A 25570-nucleotide genomic window follows, 5' to 3' on the forward strand; every position below is an offset into this window, starting at 1 on the left:
CCTGGACCGATGCAGTTATTGCAATTAGTAAGGCTTATGCCACCAAATATTAAATGTATTCACTTTAAGGTCATTTAATAATGTTTGTTCCATACATTTACTGACTTGAAAAGTTCAAACAAAAGCTCCTCTGTACGAAGCTGCAAAATAAAAGCTGCAATTCTGAACTTTTTTTTTTGTCATGACTCGAGTCATGCAGGGGTAATGTTTATGTCTTGTCTCATGTCTGGGGTCACGCCTGGGTTAAACTATCATGACTGTGTTTTGTTTGAGGCAAATGTCAAATGTTTGGTTTTATTTGTTTTATTTGTACAGATGCAGTCGGCTTGTAACTAGATGATGTCAAGACTCTTTGGTCTCGCCATGTGGTTAGAAACCAGTCAACAGCCAATCAGATGATTCCATGTCAATACTGGTGCCATGATGTCAAGACTCTTTAATCAGTCAACAGCCGATCAGAGAATTCCATGTCAGTACTAGTACTCACATGTCTAGCCACAACCAATCAGATTGATTGATTGGCTATTTAAAGGTCTGAGAAGTGTGTGTGTGTTTTGCTGGATTATTGTCCACCTGTTCCTGTGTACAGCGTCTCTGAGTTTCTCTGCCTCTCGATGTGAATAAATAGATAAAATCTTATTTGTGTCTGCGCCTTTAGGATCCAAACCTCTCAGCAAACAACATTTTTCACATATTCATAATTTGATTGGAAATCCAAGTATCTTCAGTATAGAAAGAAAGCAAAGGCCATTCCAATACTTTTTGAGGAGACTGTAAAAAATAGACATGTATAACGCCAAATTGGAGATAGTTTATGGGTTACGGCATGATTTTCAATCCGGAGTGACAGTTCACGTTAACGCCGACTATCTTTGTTTCCTGAACAGCTCACGTGATCTCCTTCTCACGTTGCCCCGTGACGTCACCACGTAGAGGCGTTTCGGTATGTCATGAAATTGAAGCGGAATGGAATGAGCACGAAAACGCGGATCTTCTCCTCGCGCCGTTTGAGAAAACAAAAAAAATCTAGCACAGATCAGGTTAGTAGCAACTTTAACGTCTACCTTTTAAGAACGATCCTTTTGTTGTCATCACCGGCTTATTCACCGCTTGCACCAACTGTGACGTGAACGAGCTTCTTCAAGAGTTTGACACGTTGTCAACTTGCTGTTGACAAAGGCGTTCATTCATTCATACTTTTCTTGAGTAAACATACCGCAGGATGAGGTTTGCATTATGAACTTCCTACTCATGAGAATAAATTAACGTAGAAAGTTCTTCTTTTTTTAATCGTAGCTTCCCGGCATTAGCCGTTAAATATAGCCTGGACCAATAATCTCATCAACGCGGAACGTTTATCAAGATAGAGAAAGTGAAAAAGAAAGTATTATGTTACGGGTTATTCAAGTGTTATATTAGTGTGTATGGCAGAAACAGGCATCATCATCATCGTTACTGTACTTTTGTCAAATTTGTATTGAAACGATATTACGTAAAAATGTCCTCAGCAAGTAAATCATGTTTTTCTGACCTTATTAGTACCAGTGGGAGCCCCCCCCACCCACGACTCGATATGTAATATGATGACATCTCAGCCCAGTGAATGCTTTCTTTCTTTCACACTTTGCCCAGTTGATCCAAACACTTGTGAACTTTCGTCTTAGTTTGTACCTCCCTCACTACCGTTAACGTTCCCGACTGAAAACTGAAAATTGTTTGAATGTGTTCTTATCAATACAAATTTCTGTTGAAGGTAGAGCGCTCAACGATGGCTCATGGAGATGCCAGCTGCATGGCATCTGGGGACAAGAATGAGCAACACGAGGCCCTCATCCTGGAGAGAGTTCCGGAAGAGGCGGCAGAAAGCTGCCAGATGGTGTTGGCGCGTCACTTCAGGAAACACTGCTCATGCTCACCGCAGAAGACCAAGTCCAAGGTCCTGGACTTGGTCCCCATCCTGAAATGGCTGCCGCGCTACCAGCTGAGGGACTGGCTCCTTGGGGACGTCATGTCGGGACTCATTGTTGGCATCCTGCTGGTTCCCCAGTCCATTGCTTACTCCTTATTGGCCGGCCAGGATCCCATTTACGCGCTCTACACCGCCTTCTTCTCCTCCATCATTTACACGCTGCTGGGCACCTCCAGACATATCTCGGTGGGCATTTTCGGGGTGCTTTGCCTGTTGGTGGGGCAGGTAGTGAACCGGGAGTTGGCGTTGGCAGGTTACCTCGCGGACGGCGACACCGAAAGCAACGGCAGCGTCGCGCTGGCCGGCGCCAATGATAGCCTGGCGGCCGCCTGCGACAGGAGCTGCTACGCGATAACCGTCGGAGCGACGGTAACCTTCGTCGCGGGGGTCTACCAGGTGTTGCTGGGCATCTTGCAGGTGGGTTTCGTGTCCGTCTACCTGTCGGACTCGCTGCTCAGCGGCTTCGCCACGGGCGCCTCGCTCACTATCCTCACCTCCCAAGTCAAGTACATGCTGGGTCTGAAGTTCCCCCGGCCGCAGGGCTGGTTCACGCTCTTCAAGACCTGGATCAGCGTTTTGGCTAACCTGGGAAACACCAACCTGTGTGACCTGATCACCAGTCTGGCGTGCCTGCTGCTGCTGCTGTCCGCCAAGGAGCTCAATGACCGCTGTAAAGCCAAGTTGAAGGTCAGTCGGCATTCACGCAGAAAAAATCAACCGTTCCCTCAAATAGATGGTCAGAAAAATCAACGCCTCCCTCAAGTAGAGGCCCGTCTTTAAATGATGGTAGGTCAAGAAATGTGTCCATATTTCTTCAAATAGTGGGTCACCATGCCAAAATTGTTCACTGTGTGTCATTCACTGAAGAGAACTCAAGGGCTCTCTAAAGTACAAATCTCACATAAATAACTAAATGCCTCCATTCGTGTTTTCGTGCCGGTTAAGACACCGACTGGTATTTGTTGAAGGAATGAGATGCCATTTCCCAATTAGTCAGTCATGCTCTGCACACTGGCAAATAGATGAGTGACTCCCGAGGTAAACGCCTCACAATGAGGAAATGCTTCAGTCATTTACTTGTTTCACGCAACACCTCATTCGAATCATCGATTCCCTTCAAATCTCGTCCCCGGTCAAGAAATGTATTTGTATTGTCTCTCCAATTGAGACCAGTAAACGCCTCCCACAAACAGACACCTCCCTTTTCTCCGTCAGGAACTTGAATTGGCTCCCACCATTGCTCGATATTGGACATTGAACTGTGAGCCACTTTGGCCTCTGTGACTAACCAAAACAACAGCATCTATCAGTTTGCAAACGAATGCCTCCCTCCAATAGTCCCTTCTTGTGTTTGTTCCCCAGGCTCCAATTCCCTTTGAGCTGTTTGTAGTCATCATCGCAACGCTGGCGTCTCACTTCGGCCACTTCAACGCAAACTACGGCTCGGACGTGGCGGGCGAAATCCCGACGGGCTTCCTGCCGCCTCAGCTGCCGGCGTGGTCGCTCATCCCCAGCGTGGCGGCGGACGCCTTCTCCATCGCGCTCGTCGGCTTCGCCATCACCGTGTCGCTGTCGGAGATGTTCGCCAAGAAGCACGGCTACCGCGTGGACGCCAACCAGGAGATGTACGCCATCGGCTTCTGCAACATCCTGCCGTCCTTCTTCCGCTGCTTCGCCACCAGCGCCGCCCTGACCAAGACGCTGGTCAAGGAGTCGACGGGCTGCCAGACGCAGGTGTCGGGCCTGGTCAGCGCCGCCGTGCTGCTGCTGGTGCTGCTGGTCATCGCGCCGGTCTTCCATTCGCTGCAGAAGTGAGTGCCGCTCGCCTCAAATTGCGCTTTGGTCGGGTTCAGGCAACTCTGGCTTCCCGTCCAGGTGCGTGCTGGCTGTCATCATCGTGGTCAACCTGCGCGGCGCCCTGCGCAAGTTCGCCCAGGTCCCCGGCATGTGGCGCAGCAACCGCGTGGACGCCGCCGTCTGGCTTCTCACCATGGCCACCTCGGCGCTGGTCAACACGGAGCTGGGCCTCCTGGCGGGCGTCCTGGCGTCCGCCTTCTGCGTCCTGGGCCGGATGCAGCTGGCTCAGGCGACGGAGCTGGGACGGACGTCCGACAGGGACCACTACGAGGCGCTGTCGGCGTACCGCGGCCTCCGCGCTCACCCGGGCGTGGCCGTCTTCGGGTACCCGGCGCCCATCTACTACGCCAACCAGAGTTTGTTCAAGAAGTCTTTGTATCGCAAGGCGGCGCTCGACCCGGTCAAGGAGAAAGCGCGGCGCGTCAAGTTTGAGAAGAAGCTGAAAGCGGAAAACGGCCAGCAGGCCGAGGACGGCGAGGGAATCGCCGGCATCACGTTGACGCTGGACCGGAAACCTTTACGCGGTTTAGTCCTGGACTGCAGCGCCGTCTTGTTCGTGGACAGCGCCGGCGTCGACGCCCTGAAGGAAGTGCACAAAGATTACAGCGAGATGGGCGTGGCGCTGGTCCTGGCCCGGTGCAACACGGCCGTCCTGGACGCCCTCCAACGAGGGGGCTACTTCCCAGAAAAACAGGGAGAGGACGACGCTTTGACCTTCTTCACGATCGCGGACGCCGTCCGTCACCTTCAGCAGCCGCGTAACGGCGGATGTTGACGTTTCCTGATATGTTTACAAAAACAAGTTGTGCCTTGTTATGCTGACGTCGGTTACTGATTGTGCCTTCGCTGCGGGTCTCGTTTCTGCCGGTTAGTCATCAAAACTGCCACTTTGCTCGATCCAAATATACGCAACTATCTCACATGATCCACAATTTGTACCGTCAGATAATATCCCATTGATCTGATTTTCTTTTCTCAGCGATGTCTGATTTCATGTATTTTATTTTAACGCTCTCTGATGTGTGAACTATGTGGTGTATATCCAGCCTTGGTCACTTATTTCCATGTTTTTATTTTGAGTAGGGACGGGCAGGCAAGTGGCATCGCTGCCTATACCTTCTGTTAAGGTTTCGGTACTCGCGATGGTGAGGGATACCAGAAACTAAAAAATAGAAAATGGCATTTATTTTATGCAGTTTTATGGAAAATGTTGTATTGGGGATGTCTAGTTTTTTTTATTTTTATTTTTTTAAGTATCGGACATTGTTTTTTTGGGGTGGAATAATTCTGTATCAAAAGTACGACTACTCACTTCCTAATTTTTAGTTCTATCATCGGTTTCAGGGTTTAAAAAGTGGAAACTACTTCAGCTCTACACTGGTTACTGTCAATTCTGGACTAGACATGGACTGGTTAATACGTTTAAAAAAAGAAAAAATCTGTTGTTAGTGTGGTTTACTGAAGGACCTATGAAGTGTTTTCAACGGGAGAAAGTTACTCACCACCCAAACACTTCAAAGAACTCAATTTTTGAGCAGTAATTGCAATATGGTATAGCAGTTATACGGTCACAATCTGATACTTGCTCATGCCTCGTATGGACAAAGTTGTTTGTGAGCTCCCGTTCAAAGGCTCAAAACTTTTCCTGGAAGTTCATGTTGTTACTGAAATGGTGCCGTTTGTTACAATACCAAAGTTTTACGTTAAAAGCCAACGTAGCATGAAAGACAAGTTACTGACGTCCAAACGAGCAGTCATGTTTTTACTTACATTAAAAAGCACAAGATGTAATTTATTGTTATTGCATGCTGATGAAGTCATAATCCCAGGTTCCTTTTCTGCATCTGTGTTTGTCTAGGGCGATGCAATTGACAAGTAAACACAGAGCTGAACAAAGTTCACAGCAAAAAAAAAAAGTTTTTTTTTTTTTAAATATTTATCTTAGAAGTCCAACATGTAGAGCTGAAAGCTTTAAAATATATTCTCAGGTATAGAATTTGCTTCACAATCCTGCAGTATGTGGCAATGTTTTGATTTTTATGTGATCCAAACGATAAATAATTTTGACCAGCCCCAGTTGGGAAAAACTGAAATGCAGCTGGTATAAAATGCAATATGAGTTCATTTGCATTGTTGTCAACTGAGCATAACTGAGCCCAGTTGGTAGAAAGTCGCAGTGTCAAAATCAGTACCGCACACACCGTCCACTTGCAACTTTTATTTGAGATTAGAGATTATTTTCTTGCATGGGAGCAGGTCTTTATTGGTTTTGACGGGTTTAGTGATGTGAAAAATAGTCTATAATAATAATAATGCTGGAGCTGGATCCATCTTTACTTTGTATGATGTCTAATCCAAAATGCTGGAGGCCATAAATGAATGCTGTAATTATTTAGTTCTTCAAAAACATTTTCGCAGCCTTGAACACGTTCTTTGCCAGTTTTTATAAGCACTTGTTGGGCGTTCACCATCTGACACAGGTGATGTCTTTTTTTTCCCCTTTTTTTTTTTAACCCAAAACTTTTTATGTAAAATTGGGTTTATATAAGTGCCTTTGATGTCATTGTAAAAATGTATCAGCATATTTGCTTAATACCTTTTTAAAATACATGTGTTGACATTTCTGTGTGTTTTTCTATGTTGGGTTGTTCTTAATGCACAAACTTATCGGAATGTTTCCACTGCATCATTTGCGCATGTGTGTGGACTTGCAGCTCCTATTCATTTTGTTTTTATAGAAATCTTAAGCTTGCTCCACCCTGCTCCATGAATGAATGAATGAATGAATGAATGAATGGGGTTTAGCTTCCAAGTCACAACCCGTCTTGTACACAAATATCATATTATTTAATATCTATGGTCCACTCAAAATATCTAAAATATTTCAATGGTTTAAGTAGCTACAAACAAGCCACAACATTAGATGCTTAACAACAATACACTGTCAAAGTATACGTTTATTAGTGTATTCATTGAAGAAGTTAATGATACTTTAGTTAGCTTATCAAGCTACACTAGTTTATGTAAGCCACATTTAAGTAGTAACATTCATTATTGATGACCACAGACTGTGTGGCATAGACTAATATTGCATTACAGTTTGAAAAAAAAAAAGTGAAGATCATATGTTTCATCATCTCTGATAATTTAACAAAAAAAAACGTCCCTTTAGTATCAGTTGAAACTCATCTGACTTTCCCCTTAACATTGATGCCACTCAGCAGAGCAAAAAGACGCAATTATAGCAAACTCTTTGTAACCATCCAAATTAATTGTAGTTGTAGTTGATAACCCAGGTTGAATTTAGCTCCTCCCCCGACATCCAAAGTTTTTAAACAGTGGAGATGTATCAAGGAACAAGACAGGACTTTCTTCATTTCAGCCCCCAAATTAGCCAAAGATTTAGCACCACCTTGTGGCACAGTAAGGTATTACAGAAGAAGCCCAACAATATGTCGATTCTATTTTTAATAAATAGTTGAAGTGAATTTCCTCTGGGCAATAAATAAATAAATACATACATAAAAAAATGAATAGGCATGCTTTTAATGTTCACATTTGTCACCAGCAGCCAGCAACATTATGATCCCAAATCATTTGAATATCATTTTAAACTCTTTAGCGTCTTTGCTCGATTTTTGTTAGTTTTTTTAAAATATATATATATAATGAAAATGGCACAGAATGAATTAATCAAGTCTCTTTCTCTCTCTCTCGTGTACGTGTTTATTGTTTACACCAGAGGGCAGCATTGTCTTAACGTCAAATGAGTGACGACCACCGGTCCAAAAGCGTCATTTTTAATCCCTATTATGAAAGCATGAACTGACGTGGCTCAGTGGTAGAGCGCGTGTTTCGCATGTACGAAGTCGTGGGTTCAATCCCCACAAAATCGCATTCGTTTGGTAAGCTAACTGTTGTTTGGCCATAAAATACAATACAATGTTTGTCTACGAACAAGTTGCTTTTGCCCGAAGTCACGACTATTATACTTGAGAAAAGATGAATTGTGCGTGTTTCTGTGCGTGTGTGTACATTCTCTCTCTCTTTCTGTGAAGCAGGATTTATGATTTGGGCCGAAACAGTTTCCCATCACAACGCCACCTTTGACCATGAATAAAAGGGCCACCGAAATTGACATTGAAATGAAAATGATCTGCAACAGCATCATAAACACCTCACGCGTCTTCTGTTGTTGTCTCCCACTTGGCACATGAAAGTTCGACACACTGAATTTGAATACAAATTGAATTTCCTCATCATGTTGTTGTTGCGTCTGCGGTGACATAAATCCGTAGATGAGCACACAAATTTGGGCCGATGATTTATTGCTGCATAAACGTTGAACAGTTCCAGTTGACTAACTTATGAAAAGTTGCCGGTGTTCCAGCACAAGGAGATGATGAGAACAAGAGGAGCACTTGACTGGCTGTGCACATCCTCGTTTACTCCCTGCAGAGGAGCACACTGAAAAGGGGCAACAATTGGAGGGTCACAAGAACTAAATGGGAAAAGTAGCTTTGGTTTTTAGTAACTATTAAAGTGGTTGACCTCAATTGTGCGTTTATAAAGATTGATTGTGGGACGACGATGATGCATTATGACAAATGGGAAAATATCATTGCATACTTCTGATGAAGGAGAAAACAGTTCAGGATTGTTTTAGACTTTTTTTACAAACATGTTTAACTTGACTTTGGAATTTTTAGTTCGATATCTCAGTACTATGCTTCATTGACGTGTTTATTATTATGCACCCTAAAGGTGCCTGTTTTTTTTTTTTTGTTTTTGTTTTTTTAATACCTCCCTGATAACAATTTGCAAGGTCATATATGTACATTAAGGAAATTAGTGGACCTAAAACTGATCCCTGAGGAATTCCCTTTTTTTTTAAGGTCTAGGAATTCAGAACCATCTGCCCCAGGATGGTTTTTATTTATGTATTTATTTATTTTAGAAAATAGCAGTTAGCCATTTCTGCTGTTTACGTGAGGGTGCAGCAATTGGTTGGATTCTCGATGGTTGACTCGTTGCTCAGCAACCTCTTTTTTTTTTTCAAACATTTTGGAGCTAAGTGGAAGGAAGGACGACAATGCGGTAGTTGCTGACTGCGTCGCTGTCCCCAGATTTGTGTACTACTTTGATCTTCCAGATGAGTGGGAATTCTTTTGATCCTATTCAAAGGTTATTCAGACGTGTAATTGCTTTTCCTCGATGATCCTGTTACTTTTGTATTATTGCGACGTTAAGATGATGGATGTCCTTTGAAGTTGAGTTGCTCATGTTTGCAATTACTTGGCTCACTTTTTTTCTTTTTTTTTTTTTTCCGGATTGTCCTCCTTAATGTTGAACAAGTAAGTGTGACGGTTTGTATTTCAGAAATCGTATTTATCATACAGCACGTCAAGTCAATCGTATTTCAAGGTGCCACTGCACAATATTTTTTAAATGACGGCCTGCTGTCAGTGCTTCACCAGCCATCAATTTCACCTCAATCGCTCTTTCACTTTCTCTTCCAGAGGCAGAATAGTCAAGCAATCTTGCACGTGGATTCCAGCTGCAACTTGTGGACGCAAATGTCAGCGTCACGCGGCGCATTTCATTCACTGCAAGTCAGCACGGCCATCTTTTGTCCGCCGCTAAGCACAGCTCAAATGTCAGCGCGGGCGAGCGAGGGCGCAATCGAGGCTGGCTTCTTGGCTTCCATTATGATTGCATGAAAAGCTTTGGTGAGGATGACGGAATAATGGCTGCCGTTCGTCGCTTTGCCATCGATTCGAAAGATGAAGACAGAGTCTAATTTTACATGCCATGAGATTTTTCTCTTTGGCGACACTTCTACCAAATTGGCATGTTTGTGGACAGACGCATGCTGCGATGTGGCTGCCAATCACAAAATAAATATGGAATCAAGCATGTTTAGATTTGGATTTCTAGGCTCGCGTTTTAAATGAGTCTTTCAATGTATGGTTATGATTTCAAGCGAGGTTTCGGATTTAAAATGAATGATTTAAGATCAGTTACGATTTACAATGATGGAATGCCCCCTTGGTTCGGGTTTTAAAAAATGGTTGCAGTTTCAAATTAGGTTTTAAAGCCTAGTTTAGGGTCCCAAAGGCGGGTTATTGTTTGCAATTGCTTTCAAAATTGTGCGTGCGTATGCGTGTGAATGAACATCTCGGAGGCAGCGTGGCTATCAATAAAATCTCTTTTTATTTACATTATTTTACAACCTGCTCACTCACTCACCAAAAACAACATCAAAATGATAAAAAAGCAAATAAATCAATGGAAATTGATTGAATGAAAAAAAAAAAACTCGCATTTTTTTTCATTTTGTGTTTGTGCCAAAGTGCTCGTGCTTCACACATGGATGAGCTCATAGCTTCAAAGAAACCCCCCCCCCCCCCAACACAATCCACATATGAGTCATAATCGTAATATGATCCATCAGAATTGAAACTACACTAAATGGACAAAAGTATTGGGACACCTCCAAGTAGTGAAAAGTGCATGCATGCCTTCATGGACCTGACAAAAGAGGAAGTGAACCCTCGGAATCATCTCATGTTACGATTCCTGGATATGTAAGAAATCGAGTTCAACCTCTTATTGATGAACTCATTGATAATTAGGCGTGTCAATTGAGAGTCGTATCGGCAAGTCGTATCTAAATTAGCAGCTTGAAACCAAAATGGCAGATTTTCTGTGTCTTTTCTGGAAATACTTTTTGGTTGGTCTCCACATGACAGACATGGCTGCCAAATTTCATAATTTCATGTTGCTAAGTGAAAGTGTTTTTGAAGGTTACATTTTATAACATCGTGTGAGTGGCAAAAAAATGAACTTAACATTTCATCTTGAAACCAAAATGTCTTTTCAGCATGGCTTCTTGATATTTTTTTTATTTATTTTATTTTTTATGAGTCAACTCACCAAAGTGAAACAGACTCTGGAGGTGGAATTTTTCACTTGACTGTTTTTGTGAGTCATCCAACCTGCCATGCGCTGCTGACAGGCGATGGCAAAAACGCAAAAGTTTCCCAATTTAGCAGCATCGATCTTGTACAGGAGATTTCAAATTTGGTGGCACTCAGACAAAATCTGCAGCGCAAATGTATCTTTGAATGACTCTTGGAAATTGGGAAATTAGCTTAAAATGGTGGCTTCCAACCAAAACGGCAGACTGTTTGTCTTTTTGGCTTCTTGAGACTTTTTTTTTTTTTTTTTGTGGATATCCTCATGTTTATCAAATTTCACGACTCTAAGTCAATCGTCTTTAGGGGTCTGAAAAAAAATACAAATTGCATGATGTAAAGATTGTGTACGTTCTTGTACATTCCCGGTCGTGAGGCAGATGGATCATGTGACATGCGGAGGAGGCGTGGGAGCAGCATGGAATGATGAGAGAGCACCGTTGCACGTACGCACAAGTCGGAACACAAACAAACAAACCGAAACACAAACTCGTTGAAATGCACACGCGCACGTTTATCAGGTGTGTCAGAAAAATCCCAGGACGTATGTCACAAAACATCATTTCAAATCCAAAAGGCAAATTACAAGTTATTGAAAAGTAGTCGGGTCGACTCCAGACATTTTGGTACTTTCATCTTTTTTTTTTTTGGGAAAACCACCAGAATGGATTTGAATGAAAGCTACTTCTGCTTTAAATGAAGACTTTCAGCTTGAATTTGAGTTGTTTTTTTTTTTTTACATTCAAATCAGGTGAACATTTGCCATCTATGGCTGCCAATAGAAGCTAATCTTTTGTATTTATTGATGATGTGACTGCTGACAAAAGCAACGGGGTGAATGCTGAAGCGCTTCATGCTAAAGCTCCCCAACTCATTGGATGCTCCATCACAGTGTCGATGGACAAGAACCGAAAGAAGTGGAATGTTTTGCAATCGTTTGAATCGAATCCAATTGAGGATGCATTTGACTTGAGGACAAAACTGAAAGGAAAATGGCCCACAAAGTGAAAACTGTTGCATTGCAGGTCTGACACAACATCAGCAAAGATGAAATTCAAGTCAAGAATTTGCAAACAACTATTAAAAAGTGCTCGTATGATTCATGATTGTTCATTTGTTCCATTTGTTTTGGTCCCCTGCAAAAGTGGGAGGCAAATTTCTACTATTCAAATCATTTCAAATGAAGCTGAACGTCCGCAGTTAAAGCACATCTTGTTTGTTTGTTTGTTTGTTTGTTTGTTTGTTTGTGCGCCCACACACACACACACACACAAGCACACAGTACATACGCATGCACACAAACACATAAATACACGCACACACAACTTGACAAAGACAGGGAGCAAAAAAACAAAATGAAATTCCGATTAAAAAGTTGCGTCACCATGGAAACAGGCGCACTCGCACGTATGCAGGCACACGCACACACAATAAGTGATGTAAATGTTGTAGCGTTAAATGAAATACCATATTGGAATTTGGAAACATCCCAGCCTCAAAGTCCCACAGGCAGTGCTACTGTGTCAGGACCGCAGTCCCATTTGGGGCCGCAACCGGAACCGGAACCGCAACCGGAACCGGAACCGGAACCGGAACCGGTTTGGCCTCAGTCCACCAGACTCTCTTGGTCTCGGTGGACCCGGGCGGGGTCGGCGCCGCCCAGCGTTCCCGCGTCCCGCCGGGCTCGGCGGAGGTTCGTGACGGTGCGTCACAAGCAGGATTCTGCGTGGCCGGGCGGCGTTTTCGTCTCGTGCGCCGCGAGGTCCCCGTTGTGAAGCACCGAATACCTGACGAGCATCACGTGAAGGAAGACAACATGTCAACATAACAGGAGGAACAGCAAACGCAACATGCACAACATCTCATCTCTTGTTATTCCTACGCACGTGAAGGCATCGCACACTGGATTGAATGACCAACGACAGGCAAAAACGTTGACTTTCTAATACTTGAATGCACGCGTGTGCGTGCGTGTGCCTGTATGTGTGTTGAGTATCTCCCAGTAGACGAGTTTCATTACTTCCGGATGAGTGACAGCACCATTACACGACTAATCGTTTTCAGGAGAGATTTTGAGTGTGCGCGCTCGGCGGCCATGATGACGTCCAATTGGCATCATCGGGTCAACATCCCGACTTGCAAGTTTGAAGTTTACGTAAACAAACGTAAAGTGTGCACTTCTGCATTGTTTGATGTGTCGTCATGGCAACAATCAAGTCACATTTCCTGGAACCGTTCTTTGGTTTATTGCAACTACAGTAAAAAACAAACAAACAAAAACTTCAATCACGAGATACGTTTTTAACCCATTTGTTCACTATTTGTAATGTTAATAATAATCCTGTACGTTATAACTTTTTAAAATTAAGTTTGAATTCTATGATGAAATATAATGTTTAAAAATGTTTTTTTTTGTTCTAATGTTTTAAAATATTTAAAAATGTACTTTTGTAAAATGTCTTTTGCCAGGTGTGGCCTTAATAACAATCCCAAAACTATCCTGAATGAATGAAAACACATTCAATTTGAAATTGCTTTGTCAGCTATTCTGTTTTTATTGATACTTTATAAGTTTTGTCGTGTGATTGTTTCAGTACTGCTACTGATGTTTTTTTGTGCAGCTACTGCATTGAAATCCACTGAAGTTTTTGTGTCGTAGGCTTTCAAGACAAGACGTGACAAACTGGCACTAAAATGGTAGCTATGAATTAAAATGGCAGACATCTTGTTTTTTTTCAGGCATGACTCTTTGAGATTTTTTTTCTGGTCTATACAAATTTCATGTTGCGATGGGAATGTGGCATTGGGGATTGATTGGGGATTTTTTTTTAAATTTTCTGTGGCGCGCAACTGACTCAATTGAGCCTAAAATGGCCGTTTTAAAACAAAATGGCAGATTCCCTTTATGGTTGCAATCATGGCTTCGTTCGACTTTTTTTGTGAGTCTATTTATGGAAGACATGCCGAGCAAAATCAATGTTGTGAAGTCAAACTGACGTCGGGGCCCGAATTTTCAAATGATGTCATGCGGAGAAAGCCTGCAAGATTAGAAGACATGTTCATATTTGGACATTGGCCATCTTCAATCGCAAGAGAGGATGTGACGCCAAAGGCGGAGCTTCATCTTCAGCGCCACAGACGAAGCAAACGGAGCAGAAAGCCGAACTGCTTTACTTCCTATCGCGCCGCCGCCGAGCTTCGCCGTTGCCCCCGGCAACAAGCCTTCCTCCAGCAAACAAGCATTAAATGTGACGCTTGGTGCTGCCTTTTCCCCTTTCGAAAGCAGCCAGCAACCAATAAGCTCTTCATTTCAAACTGTATCCTATTTGACATCAATACGATGCACACTCGCCGGTCGAAACAAATTAAGATGCTAAGATGGCGTAGTTATAGATTGCAGAGAAAAGGTCAACAGGTCATTCATCTTCAAGGCCACTGAAGAGTACGTCTGGACTTCAGGGGCTGAGCTAAGAGATCTTTGCAAACTATCTTGACACACAGTTATGGAAAACACAAATATGTAGTGGACATTGTGCTATTATGTGATGCCACTCATCATACATGTGGAGAAATGTGGAAGCAAATCCGCCTGGCTTGAATCTGCTGGCGGTCAGGTGGCGTCGGCGTGGGAGGCTGCGTGCATACTGCAGTACCATTCAAAGAGCTATGACCACGGCCACTCACTGATAGCTCTGAAAATGGCGCTGCGATCTGCAACAGAGGCTCGTGGGACCGACGCTGGCAAACGCTACACAATACTCACATTTACTACGCTAGTAAACTTCAGAGTAGCAACGTGACAAAAACAAACAATGCCATCAAACCTTTGAGCTCTTTATTTCTTCCCAAAATCAGATTTTCTCTTCTTCCATTAGGTGGAGGCTGACGTTTTACTACTCCATATTGAACTACGTCAAAACATACAAAAATGAGAAACATTTTGTATTGATTGTTAACGGATTATTTTGACCCAACTTTGGCCAAGGCCAAAAGCTTTGCCAACCCAAAAGCAAATTCTAATTTACACTAAACTAATCTTTAACCCTATAAAGGACTCTGATTGGTAAATGTAACCATGAAGAGGTGTGTCCCAATACTTTTGTCTTCACATCACATGCCAAAAAGTGAACACATTGCAATTCATGCATGAATTTTTTCTTTCTTTCTTTTACCGTGACGTTTCATCTCAAAGTCAAAGTGAGACCTTTCCCCCTTTTGGGAGGCGGGCGGATGTTGGGGGCAATTAAAAGGCATAATTATGCATGTTGCTTGATGACAACGGAGGATTTAAAAGCCTCGTGGGGGCAGCAAAAAAAGCAATCGTGATGCACGCATTAATCACACTTTGTTTGTCTTTGATTAGACTCAACGCTCACAAAATGTGATGTCATCGAATAAACACAATGCGCGCTCGCTAATTCATTGAATTTTTTCTCTTTCTCTTTTCTGCTATGCTTTTGGTATTTATGAAACAATTCCATCAGCACACACTATGATTTGTGCTTGAGGGATGTCCAATTGTACAATCAATTCAAACATTTTTTTTTTTACATTTCATTGAAGTATTCACCTTGGATGTTCACTACAATTATTATTTGGTAAAACATGAAGAATTCAAATGAAGTACAAACATGGAAATGAAAAAAAGTGCAAAAATGTTTTTCAGAATCAAAATCAAAATCTAAGAATTCTGAAAGTTAAATCCCTGAGGAATTACATTTAGCACAATAAATCAGGAAACTATCAAAAGATTTGATACTGAATGGAATCATTTCTTTATTTTTTGGGGGCGAACAAAGTGCTTTGATTTGGTTGGATTTCCTGCAAGGTTTGACATGAGGTAGCACCGGGCAAAGACGATTTTTACTGTAATTGATGTGAGAAAGAGCAGAGATGTGTGCGAGCGTGCCAAAGACTCACTTGAGCGAGCTTTGGGCGGCTAGACGGGAACTGGCCGGCTGTTGCACAACCACAGCAGCAGTTTGGAGGCAGACGAGCAGCTGCTGGAGACACGAGCAGGAGGACGGAGAGGAAGAGGAAGAAGAGGGGTCGACCGGGGAGACGCATCACAGGGATGTGGTGAAATGTGGTGAAATGTGGTGAAAGGGCGGAGGGAAGAACAAGGACGCAGGAAATATTCATTAAACAGCAGTTGATGTGCACAATACGAAGTTAGAAAATGAAAGGTCGGCAGGCAGATGGCGGGCGGAGGAGGTCAACAAAGGTTTTGGGGTGGAAAAAGGAAAGGATGACACAAGGGAGGAAAGGAAAAGGTGTCAAATAAAGAACGAGTGACGAAGGGAGGGATGAAAGAAGGAAGTAAAGAAAGAAAGAAACAAGGACAAAAAGGATACACAGATGAGTTTGTACGCAAAGGAAAAGAAAGAAAGTTGTATGAGAGAAAAGAGGATCAAGGAGGAAGAGGGATAGTGAAAAACAAGGTTAAAGTTCACACGCACAATCAACCAATCAGAGAGCAGATGTGGACTGTACTGGCAGCTTGTGAGCGAGCGACACGCGTGCGAGTCCTGTTTGAAACAATCCGCATGCAAATCCACTTGGGAGATGCGTTTGAATTTAGAAATAAAAAATCAGTTATTACAGTATATACAAAATAAACTTGGGAGCAGCAAATTTACAGAAATGTACATTTCAACAGATTCAAAACAAAACAAAACAACTTATGAGCATGATAAGAGTGAATTTATTTAGAACTGAATGTGCTTTTAAGCACACATTTTTGTTTTTAAAACAAAAGCTTAGAGTGCAAATTTAGATAACAAAAATGTTTAAACACAACTTACGACCGCTTAAAAAATAGGAGTAAAAAAAACATAAGAGCAAATTTAATTTAAAAATATTTGAATGTGAATTTAGATTTTTTTAAATTTTATTATTATCATTATTATTTTAAGCTGCAAGCAAAAATTTAAGGCACGGCTTCAACTCATTAGCACTTTTTTTCCCCCCAGATGTTGTTGATGTTGCAAATAAGATGTGATGGCTGAAATCTGTTGTGATAATAATCATAAAAATAGAAATAAACTTGTTAAGACAAATTTACAAAGCACAAATACCGAAGAGCAACTTTAGACAGCAACATTTTCAAATTCAAGCTAACCAAAACTTGCAAGTGTAACTTGGACAGTCCATTCAGAAAAAATAATAAAATAAATCAAGTGCAAATTAACATAAGAAAAAGTTGCTTCTTCTCAGTATTTTAGTGTTGAAATGTGCGGCAAAATGCAGCATTGGTGTGTGCGTATTAGCGGAGCATGCGCGTGTGCGCGTGTGTGTGGCCTGTTCCAATTGGCAGCTAGAGCAACATTTCCTGTTGGGATTTTTTTTTTTCTTTGCTTTTGTTTATGTCTGCAAGACATTGTTATCCACACGCGCACGCACGCACGCACGCACACGCGCTCCAAACACTGCTGGAGACAAGACGGGCAAACATATCCAAGTAATATTCAAAAAACGTCAAATGTTTTTAATTAAGACCACCACTGAATCCCTGCGTGGGATTTCACAACAAAAGACAAAAAACAACAACTTGTGTGGGCACCGACTGGTCAGCAAGGAACATCTGCAGGAAGTTGCAACAACAACAACAACAACAACAATTTCCTGACATGAAACCACGAAAACAAATGGCAGCCTTTTAAAAGCTTGTTTCTAGCGCAAATCCCAAAAATCTGAAATCCTTCAAACAAATTCAAATCCGTCAAATGAATCTCTTCAACCTCAGAAATGGCCCAAATCCAGCTTCAAAATCCAACATCTTCATTACAAAGCCTTCAACATAATAATGCACCTTGAACAAAGGTCGTTAAAACAAAAAAGCTTTCAAGGTGAAAATTAAAATCCAAGTCCGAAAATAAAACTAATGGTCAAATGCAGGTTGTTTACGCTAAAACCGTTCATCCAATAATTGAATCCACTTAAAACCGTAACTTTTAATCCAAGTCTTCAAATCGGTACTTCAACGTACACCCTGTGAAGTTCCACCTTAAATTGAAGGTCCTAAAGCCAAATTCTTCAAATCCAAGAACAAAGAACTCTAATCCACATCCTGAAATATAAGACCTACACACAATGAATGACATTCAAGCCAAATCCACAAATTCATCATCTAAATCCGAAGAACTTGAATCCAAAACCTTAAAACTAAAGGCCTAATGCTGCATTTGAGGAAAAAAGAAAGAAAGACAGGAAGTGTGTATGGGAACGCCCCCTTAAACCTCAAAATGCCACTTGCGAAGTTGGGAAAAAAAAAAAAAAAAAGATTTATACAGGCTGTGATCACTCAAATTTAATCTTATATTGATGTGCTGCAGCTAGAATTATTGTATGCAGTCATTTAGCTTTCTTTTCTGTGCATGTCCTTGGTTTTTAAAAATATTCTTGTATCTATGGATCACAATTTAATAAAAGATATATACATACGGTACATATAATTATATATGTATGTGTATATATGTATTATATAATACATTGTACTCGACAACTCCTCACTTGCATGTAGAATGCACTTCACTTCACAAATATGCCACTGTACTGTATTTATGTTAATTAATTGAATTCACTCTCCGGTGTAATAACCTGATTTATTGATTGATTGAATTTGTATTTGTTATTTTATTTGTATTATTATTAATTCAATCTGTGGTGCATTAACCTTATTTATTGATTGATTGATTGAATTATTTTTTTATTTTATTATCTGTTCTTATTGCTGCTGGAAATGTAAATTTCCCAGAGGGATCAATAAAGTCAAGTCAAGTCTAAGTCTAAGTCTAATAATTATTGCTCATGGGTTCAAAGATAAAGTAAACATGGAGATATATGTGACAAATGATGTTTAGTGTGTAAATGGTCTACAAAGTAGAAATCCTAATGCAAATAATATACATCATGAACAAAAGTATTGGGACACAAAGTGGAAATCAGAGGAGAATAATTATTTATTTTATTTTTTAAGAATATGGCAAATCTGAATAGTGGCATATGTGACTGAGGGAAATCAAAGTCCTAATATTGGTATGAAAAAAAAAACGTTTTTCAAGGCAAACACTTTTCTGTCTGAATAAAATAACGAGAAAAAAAGTTTTTTTTTTTTATAACTTCTATTTTACTTAGAAAAAAGTCAGTCTAAAGAACAGGATGAAATGAACTCGTACTTCTTCGAGGAAAAAAGTTGCAATTTTAGAAGAAAAACATCATAAATGATATGCATACTTTTAAAGAAAAGTCAATCCTGCGTGAAGACTTCTCACAATAATATAATTTCCTCAAAACCATTGTCAGCTTTGGTTTTATAAATTAATAATAATGCTGTATTGGTTATTTTACAAAAAAAGATCATCGTTGTTTTAATTAAAAAATGTCACGCCGCCACCAGAGTGGCGGTTCATGCTTTTGTTTTACAGTCATGTTCCTGTTTTATTTTGATAGTCCTGACTCTACTCTCACCCCAGGTCACTTACCCTTCCTGCAGCTCAATGATTACCGGTCCACGCCCATGATCAGCACCACCTGTTTCCAATCAACCCGGACAATAAAAGCCACCTTCATTCGCCAGTTGGTTGCCGAAGTGTCACAAATCTCAGTGAATGGAAGCGGCCTCACAGTCCTCGTACCACAGTCCTTGTTTGTAGCCTAGCCTAGCCTAGCCTAGCCTAGCCTAGCCTAGCCTAGCCTAGCCTTGCCTTGCCTTGCCTTGCCTTGCCTTGCCTTGCTTTGCGCCTTTAGTTTGCCCTGGTTTTCCTCCCTTGTGGAGCGCCTTTTGTTGTCCCTGTTTTTGAGTGCCCTTTTTTGTATCTCCAGTTTGGAGCCCTTTTTGTTCAGCCTTTTTTCCCTCCTTGAGAGGCGATTTGAGTTTCGTGCGATTAAAGCTGCAGCCTTGTTGGCCAACTTACATTCTGCGTCTGAGTCCAACCTCCTCTCGGCGTGTCAAAAAAAAATAAAAATATTTATGACAGAAATAAGTCAACATTTTCACCCAAAAAATCAGATAATATTAAGTCATATTTTTAAAGGATAAATGAAAATATTTTATAAGAGAAATGAGTTATGAACATAAAAAAATAATCATAGACAATGTCTTATTTTTCTCAACAAAATTGTAATTTTCTGAATTCTTTTTTATTATTATTTTTCAGCTATGCGTGTTTGACAAAAGTCATAATGTTTTTGACCCCAAAAAATGTATGGTCAAAAATAGTCGTATGAAAAAGTTTTGCGCCTCCTCAACACATTGAGAAGCTCGTTTGAGTTGTTGATCGAATGAAGTCGTGATTATGAAAGGAAAAACGGGTGATTTCGAGTGTCACGTACCTGAGCACGCGCGCGGAGCCGTTGACGCGCGCGTTGGCGCAGGGCGCGCGCGCCGCCACCAGCACCGACGGCCGTCGGGAGGAGCGCTTGCGGCCGCAGCACAGGATGCTGAGGAAGGCACGGCGGAAGGACTTGTTGAGGAAGGCGTAGAGGATGGGGTTCAGCATGGAGTTGATGTAGCCCAGCCACAGGCAGGCCGCCCACAGCTGCTCGGGCGCCGTGTAGCCGATGAAGGGGTCCACCACGTTGATGACGAAGAAGGGCGCCCAGCACAGGCAGAAGCAGCCCATGATCACGCAAAGCGTCTTGGCCGCTTTGGTCTCCACGCGCATGCGCTGGTTGCGCTGCTGGTCGGCCGAGTCCGACGACGGCGGCGGCGCCCCCGCCCGCTGCAGGATGCCGATCTGGACGGCGTGCGCCCGCGCCGTCACGTAGATCCGCTGGTAGGCCAGCACCATCAGCGCCAGCGGGATGTAGAAGGCCACCAGCGAGCACGTCACCGCGTACGGCTTGTTCACCAGGAACACGCACGACGTGGAGTTGCTGCCCTCCGGGTGGCGACGCTCGTCGATCTGCGCAAACGCGGCACGCAACGACCGTCAACGGGACTTTGGGGGAAAAAAAACATTGTCCAACATATGCCAACAACCAATTTTGGAACACGGACGTTTGAAAAAAAAAAAGAGTTTGTTTTGTTTCAATTCAACGGATATTGTCAATTCCGGTCCAAAAAGTCAACTCGTTTGGCTTGAGCTTGTTTGCTCGTGGCGAAAGCAATCTGTGGCAGGGTTTTTACTTTCTGGACCTGAATTCTCCAACCCTGGCTGCATTAATTATGAGCTTCTTTTTTTTTGCCATTAATAGCAATAGCAATATATACTGTACAAAGTGTCAGTCAAAACTCATTAGTAATGAGTTTACAGTAATATTCCTCCATTGTTGCTCCGTTGTTTGTGTTCATATGTGTCTTACTAAAAGGGTCAAACCACTGTGACACTGATGCTGAATTGTTTATTAGCGCTGAGCTAAGCAGACTCTTCCAAAGCAAAGCTGTGTGGTTGTTGTATTTGTTTTACGTTTAGTTTGACAGGAATGGCAAAAAACAACTTGAAGCCTCTTTTTGAGAGACTTTTATCTGTCAAACTGTTGTGAAGGGAGTTGAGTTCACAGACACCTTCACAGCTTTCGTTTGTCAAATGTTTGCACATGCCAAAGCAAAAAAAACAAACAAACAAACAAAAACTCATCCCAATGACGGCTCAATTCTCTAAAACCTCATAAATCGCATCACTCAAGTGTCAACAATTGAAGGTTGTGCAAGTGTGACAGCAGTTTAGCCCCCGACAGCTAAAGTGGGCTGATGGCAGTAACTCAGTTGTGGATAAGAGTGCAAGCAATATGATCCAATATAAATATCCAAGTCCAAAATAATTATATTTGGCAAAAAAAACACAATTTCTGGAAGAACGAGTACCTAGAAAAAGTAATCAGCTTTATATCAAGTTACTAAGATAAAATGCTAAAAATAGAGTTAGCTCAAGCAATATTTTTCACGTTCACGTATTTTTGTAGTCAAACGCATCAGATCAAGCAGTTTCCAACAAAACATCATCGACAGAACTAGTAAGACGGCTTGTGGAATTCCTCCGGAACTGAATCGCTGTCAGAACTCAACACTTTTAATTGGACCCTCAGAGACAACTCAAGTTACAAACTGCACTCAACTTCTTTTCGTGTGCGTGCGCGGTGCCAAATTGGACCACAAGCCGGGTCACCGAGCGAGGGCAAGCGAGGGCGAGCGAGGTTAACAAAAGCTGGCGAGTCACTCGCTCGCTGGCGTGACAAGATGACGCCTGACTTGCCTTCCATTAAAGCAGCAAATGACAACAAACACAAAATACCTTCTTTAAAAGGCTTTTTGGAGAATATTTTGTGACGAAACGACTGACTGAAGGATTTATTCAACGTTTGTGTTGCTACAACTCAGCATGCAGTTTTGGTAGTTGCCTCTAGGGGTGTCAGTGAGTTCTATCAAAAAGCATCAGCTGGCTTTAAGTGTTGTCGACATTCTCCTTTCATCATTACTTTTTTTTTAGTGACAAAAATCACAAACGAAAAATTACATTTTGAGTAAAACAACAACACTATCAATTGATCAAGTTGATGGTTATTAATTGCTACCACACAATTTTCGAGATAGCTAAATAGCGTAATCATTTTTGATTTGAGCATGGAAAACTATCTACTAAAAAGTCTCCACAAAAGCAGCGTTGGTTGGAAATCCTGTACTGTGCTTTTATCCAGGTAGGCTTTTTATTATTATTATTATTGTCGCCTGAGTAAAAATAAAAAATAAAAATAAAATTGCAGGATTTTTTTTTGTCTTTAAGTTGCTCTATGTAAAAATTTGTATCTTTACAATAGAATTTTTTGTGTGTGACCATTTATGACTGAAACATCTTCTAATCAGTAGATGAACACATCAGCTGTTCACAAATGGTTCTCCCGCAAGCTTCTGGCCAATGTCTGCAGATGTGACGTCATGTACGTGAAGCAGGAGTTGTGTAGTTTCATTTTTCATCCACCAGTGGCAGTAGTGATACAAAATTCAATTTTCTGTTTCAGCAGCTTTAAGAGAAATCTGAAGAGAGTAAAGTTTTTTTTTTTTTTTTTTTCAAACAGTCACAATATTATGAGATGAAAGTCTGTATTATTTGTATTCTTTTAACGACAGCTGCAATACAATGATAATTTATTTTTCCGTGATTAAGAAAAAGTCAGAATCGTACTTCTCCCCAAAAATTTGTCGCTCAAGATCGTAAAAATTCTGTTTCAGCAAAACTTTGCAAAAGTATGAAAATAAAGAAGCACTTTGTTGTTTTTTTTCAGTTCTGAAAGTTATGAAACATGGACACTGACCACATGGTCGATGCCGATGGCGTTCCATCCTTGCATGATCGGCAGGAAGGAGATGAAGGTTGGGATCACCCAGCAGCCGCCGATCATCAGGGCCACGCGAGTCGGCGTCATTTTGTTGCTGTACACCAGAGGCTGGCAGCAGATGGCGTAATACCTGCACACAAACACTTCAGAGTTAGATTAGATTCTCAAAAATGAATGTATCCCGCATGACATTGGCAACAAAGATGAAAAAAAAAAAAGCTCAGCTTTTGTTTCCTGATTATGCCACATGCTTGTTGCTAGGCAGAGTTCAGACTATAAATGTATAAACTACATCTTTGAAAATCCTGCTGAATGTTGTGGGTACTACCCTAATCGTCCCTAATGCAGACACACCACTCAACATTCGCTTGTCCACATTTGCACTGACACCACTTCCTGTTTATGTGTGACAATTGATCAGTATTGATTGAAAACGCAACAACGGCACGGCGTCCGCTCGCTCTCACGAGTTTGTTTTCCGGAGAGTTAAAGCCGCCACTAGATTGCATCTGAACCACATGTAAGACCAGATGTGGATCACATGTCGGTTGTATGTAGATCGCATGCATTTCACACACCTAAGATAGACTAAATAAATGTCCACACAAATCTGCATCATGTGTAGATGGAGATAAGATCTGAATTACATGTAGACAAGATGGAGATGCAAATGACTATATGTGGATCACATCTGGACCACATCGAGAATGTACTGTTGGAAGCTCAAATTAATATCATCTTATCACACCAGGATCTCAATTGAAAATCTTTCATTTTATGTCATAAAAATACATTTGACCCAATGTGGCCTAAACATGTTGCAGCAATGATGAATATACTGTTTAATGGTATTTTCATTTTGTCTGGTTGTGGTCCTAATGACTCGAGAGTGTATGTGCTCATTTAAGTTAATTTTGTGGCACAACACCCAAATCAACATGCCAGAAATGACAGTATTAGTGCTACTACAAGTAGGGAAAAAACACATTTGGTTTGTTATGATATGATTTCTGATATTTGAGTATGTGGCACGTCTTCATTCTGCTCTTTTGTGGCTCAGCATCCGTCTTCATTCATTCCTCCGTTGAATTGTTGGTTTTTTTGGAAGGAGATGTTTTTTTTTGTGGCACAGCTGTTCACTTCACTTTTTCTCCTTTCTTCTCCCGTTGTCTTCTCGGCCTCCCGACGCTTCCGTTGAACAAGAGACGATAAGCACGCTGCAGGCAAAACGTTTCATTCTTTTGTGGCCGATTGTGAAAGCTGCTGTGCACGAGCACGAGCTTGACTTCATGCGCCTCTTCTCGCTTTCCATGTCTTCATTCAACAAAAGCCTTCCATCCTCTGCGACAAAACGCCGTGAGGAGCAGCCAACTCGCAGCGAGGCTCAAAACACGTCAGGACAACATTTCCATTGGCCATGATGCAATCTCGATAAACGTTCTTGTCACAGGCCAAATGGCAAATAACCCTATTAATTGACACTCTTTTTTTTTTTTCAAACAGGTTTCCCTTTGTGGTAATTTGATCTGAATAAATAAATAAAAGCCACCAGTAGCAACAATAAAACAACCAACTTTTGGCTGATGATGAATCAGGAAATGAATTATAATCTTAATTGTGTCTTCAAAATTGAGGTTGAATCACCATTTTTTTTTTTTTTTTTGGCCTGATTCAACCTGATCAACAGTTACTGAACATTTGGGGTCAGCTTCCTAAGGTCATGGTTGCCTGCTATGGACCTTTCAAAGACATATGCCAAAACCTTTACAAGTTGTTCTCAAAATAAGGGATTGCAAGTTGGCAATATTAAGTTGGCTGTAATTCATATTACATGTTATTATATATCACTTATATAACATGGAATTAAGCGTAGACTTGCAATATATGGATACCCTAATTTGCAGCATTTGCAAACTCTAAGCAATACATAGCTCTCAACCGGACCTTCTCAAGACTTTACAAAGATCATGTCTGGATCTCAGGTCGGTCACATGTACAGGAGGCGACAGCATATCTGCATGCAGCGTTCAGTCATGATTACAAGGTGACAAATGAGGGCCAAAACAACATGGATGCTCACTGACAGACATACCATTTTTTTGTTTTTTTCATCTCACCAAGGTGCCCCAAAATGGCCGCAGGCCACTGACTGGACCACCACGCGGCGCTAATTACTGTCATGTACACAGTTTGACCTGAGGGGGGCAGTCTGTCACAGCCTCCACCCTTCATTAGGGTTTTGCAACAAACAAGGTCACTTAAATCGAGCCGACTGCAGCAGAGTATACAAGTTGAAATTGGGGCACAAACTGAGCTAAGCTAGCACGTGAAGACAAAGTAGCGAGGCTACATCCTCATTTCAGTGCTCCTTGTCAAACAGCTGCAACAACAATATTACAGTTAGGACTATTAGCGTGGGTCACTTCTCTTTCTGTTGGGTAAGGTGACAGTTAATGTGAATAACTGGTAAGAAACACAATAAAATGATGAA

General features: G+C 41.6%; 2 protein-coding genes across 8 annotated transcripts in view; one reads left to right on the forward strand and one right to left on the reverse strand.

Annotated features, from left to right (window-relative positions):
- Nucleotides 1–901: 901 nt before the first annotated feature.
- slc26a2 (solute carrier family 26 member 2) lies at nucleotides 902–6449 on the forward strand. Of its 3 annotated transcripts, XM_077532634.1 has the most exons (5): nucleotides 902–1040; nucleotides 1754–2386; nucleotides 2510–2656; nucleotides 3332–3780; nucleotides 3845–6449. In XM_077532634.1, exons 1-5 carry the CDS (start codon nucleotides 951–953, stop codon nucleotides 4599–4601), a joined length of 2076 nt encoding a protein of 691 aa, XP_077388760.1. In that variant the 5' UTR covers nucleotides 902–950; the 3' UTR covers nucleotides 4602–6449. The 3 variants fall into 3 exon arrangements, with proteins under 3 accessions (XP_077388760.1, XP_077388758.1, XP_077388759.1); XM_077532632.1 differs by having other exon boundaries at nucleotides 1754–2656; XM_077532633.1 differs by having other exon boundaries at nucleotides 903–1040; nucleotides 1758–2656.
- A 5925-nt stretch (nucleotides 6450–12374) lies between these two features.
- htr4 (5-hydroxytryptamine receptor 4) overlaps nucleotides 12375–25570 on the reverse strand; it is a 44929-nt gene continuing 31733 nt past the window's right edge. For 4 of the 5 annotated variants that reach the window (XM_077532498.1, XM_077532497.1, XM_077532499.1 and 1 more), the window contains 2 exons: nucleotides 23056–23209; nucleotides 19946–20708 (listed from right to left, as the gene is read on the reverse strand). In XM_077532498.1, the coding sequence (XP_077388624.1) occupies nucleotides 20049–20708; nucleotides 23056–23209 (814 nt within the window). In that variant the 3' untranslated portion in view covers nucleotides 19946–20048. Of the gene's footprint in view, nucleotides 12591–19945; nucleotides 20709–23055; nucleotides 23210–25570 lie in introns of those variants that run through there. The other variant, XM_077532500.1, reaches the window with a different exon arrangement.

This window comes from Festucalex cinctus, chromosome 9 (assembly GCF_051991245.1).
Source record: "Festucalex cinctus isolate MCC-2025b chromosome 9, RoL_Fcin_1.0, whole genome shotgun sequence".
NCBI classification, from domain to species: domain Eukaryota; kingdom Metazoa; phylum Chordata; class Actinopteri; order Syngnathiformes; family Syngnathidae; genus Festucalex; species Festucalex cinctus.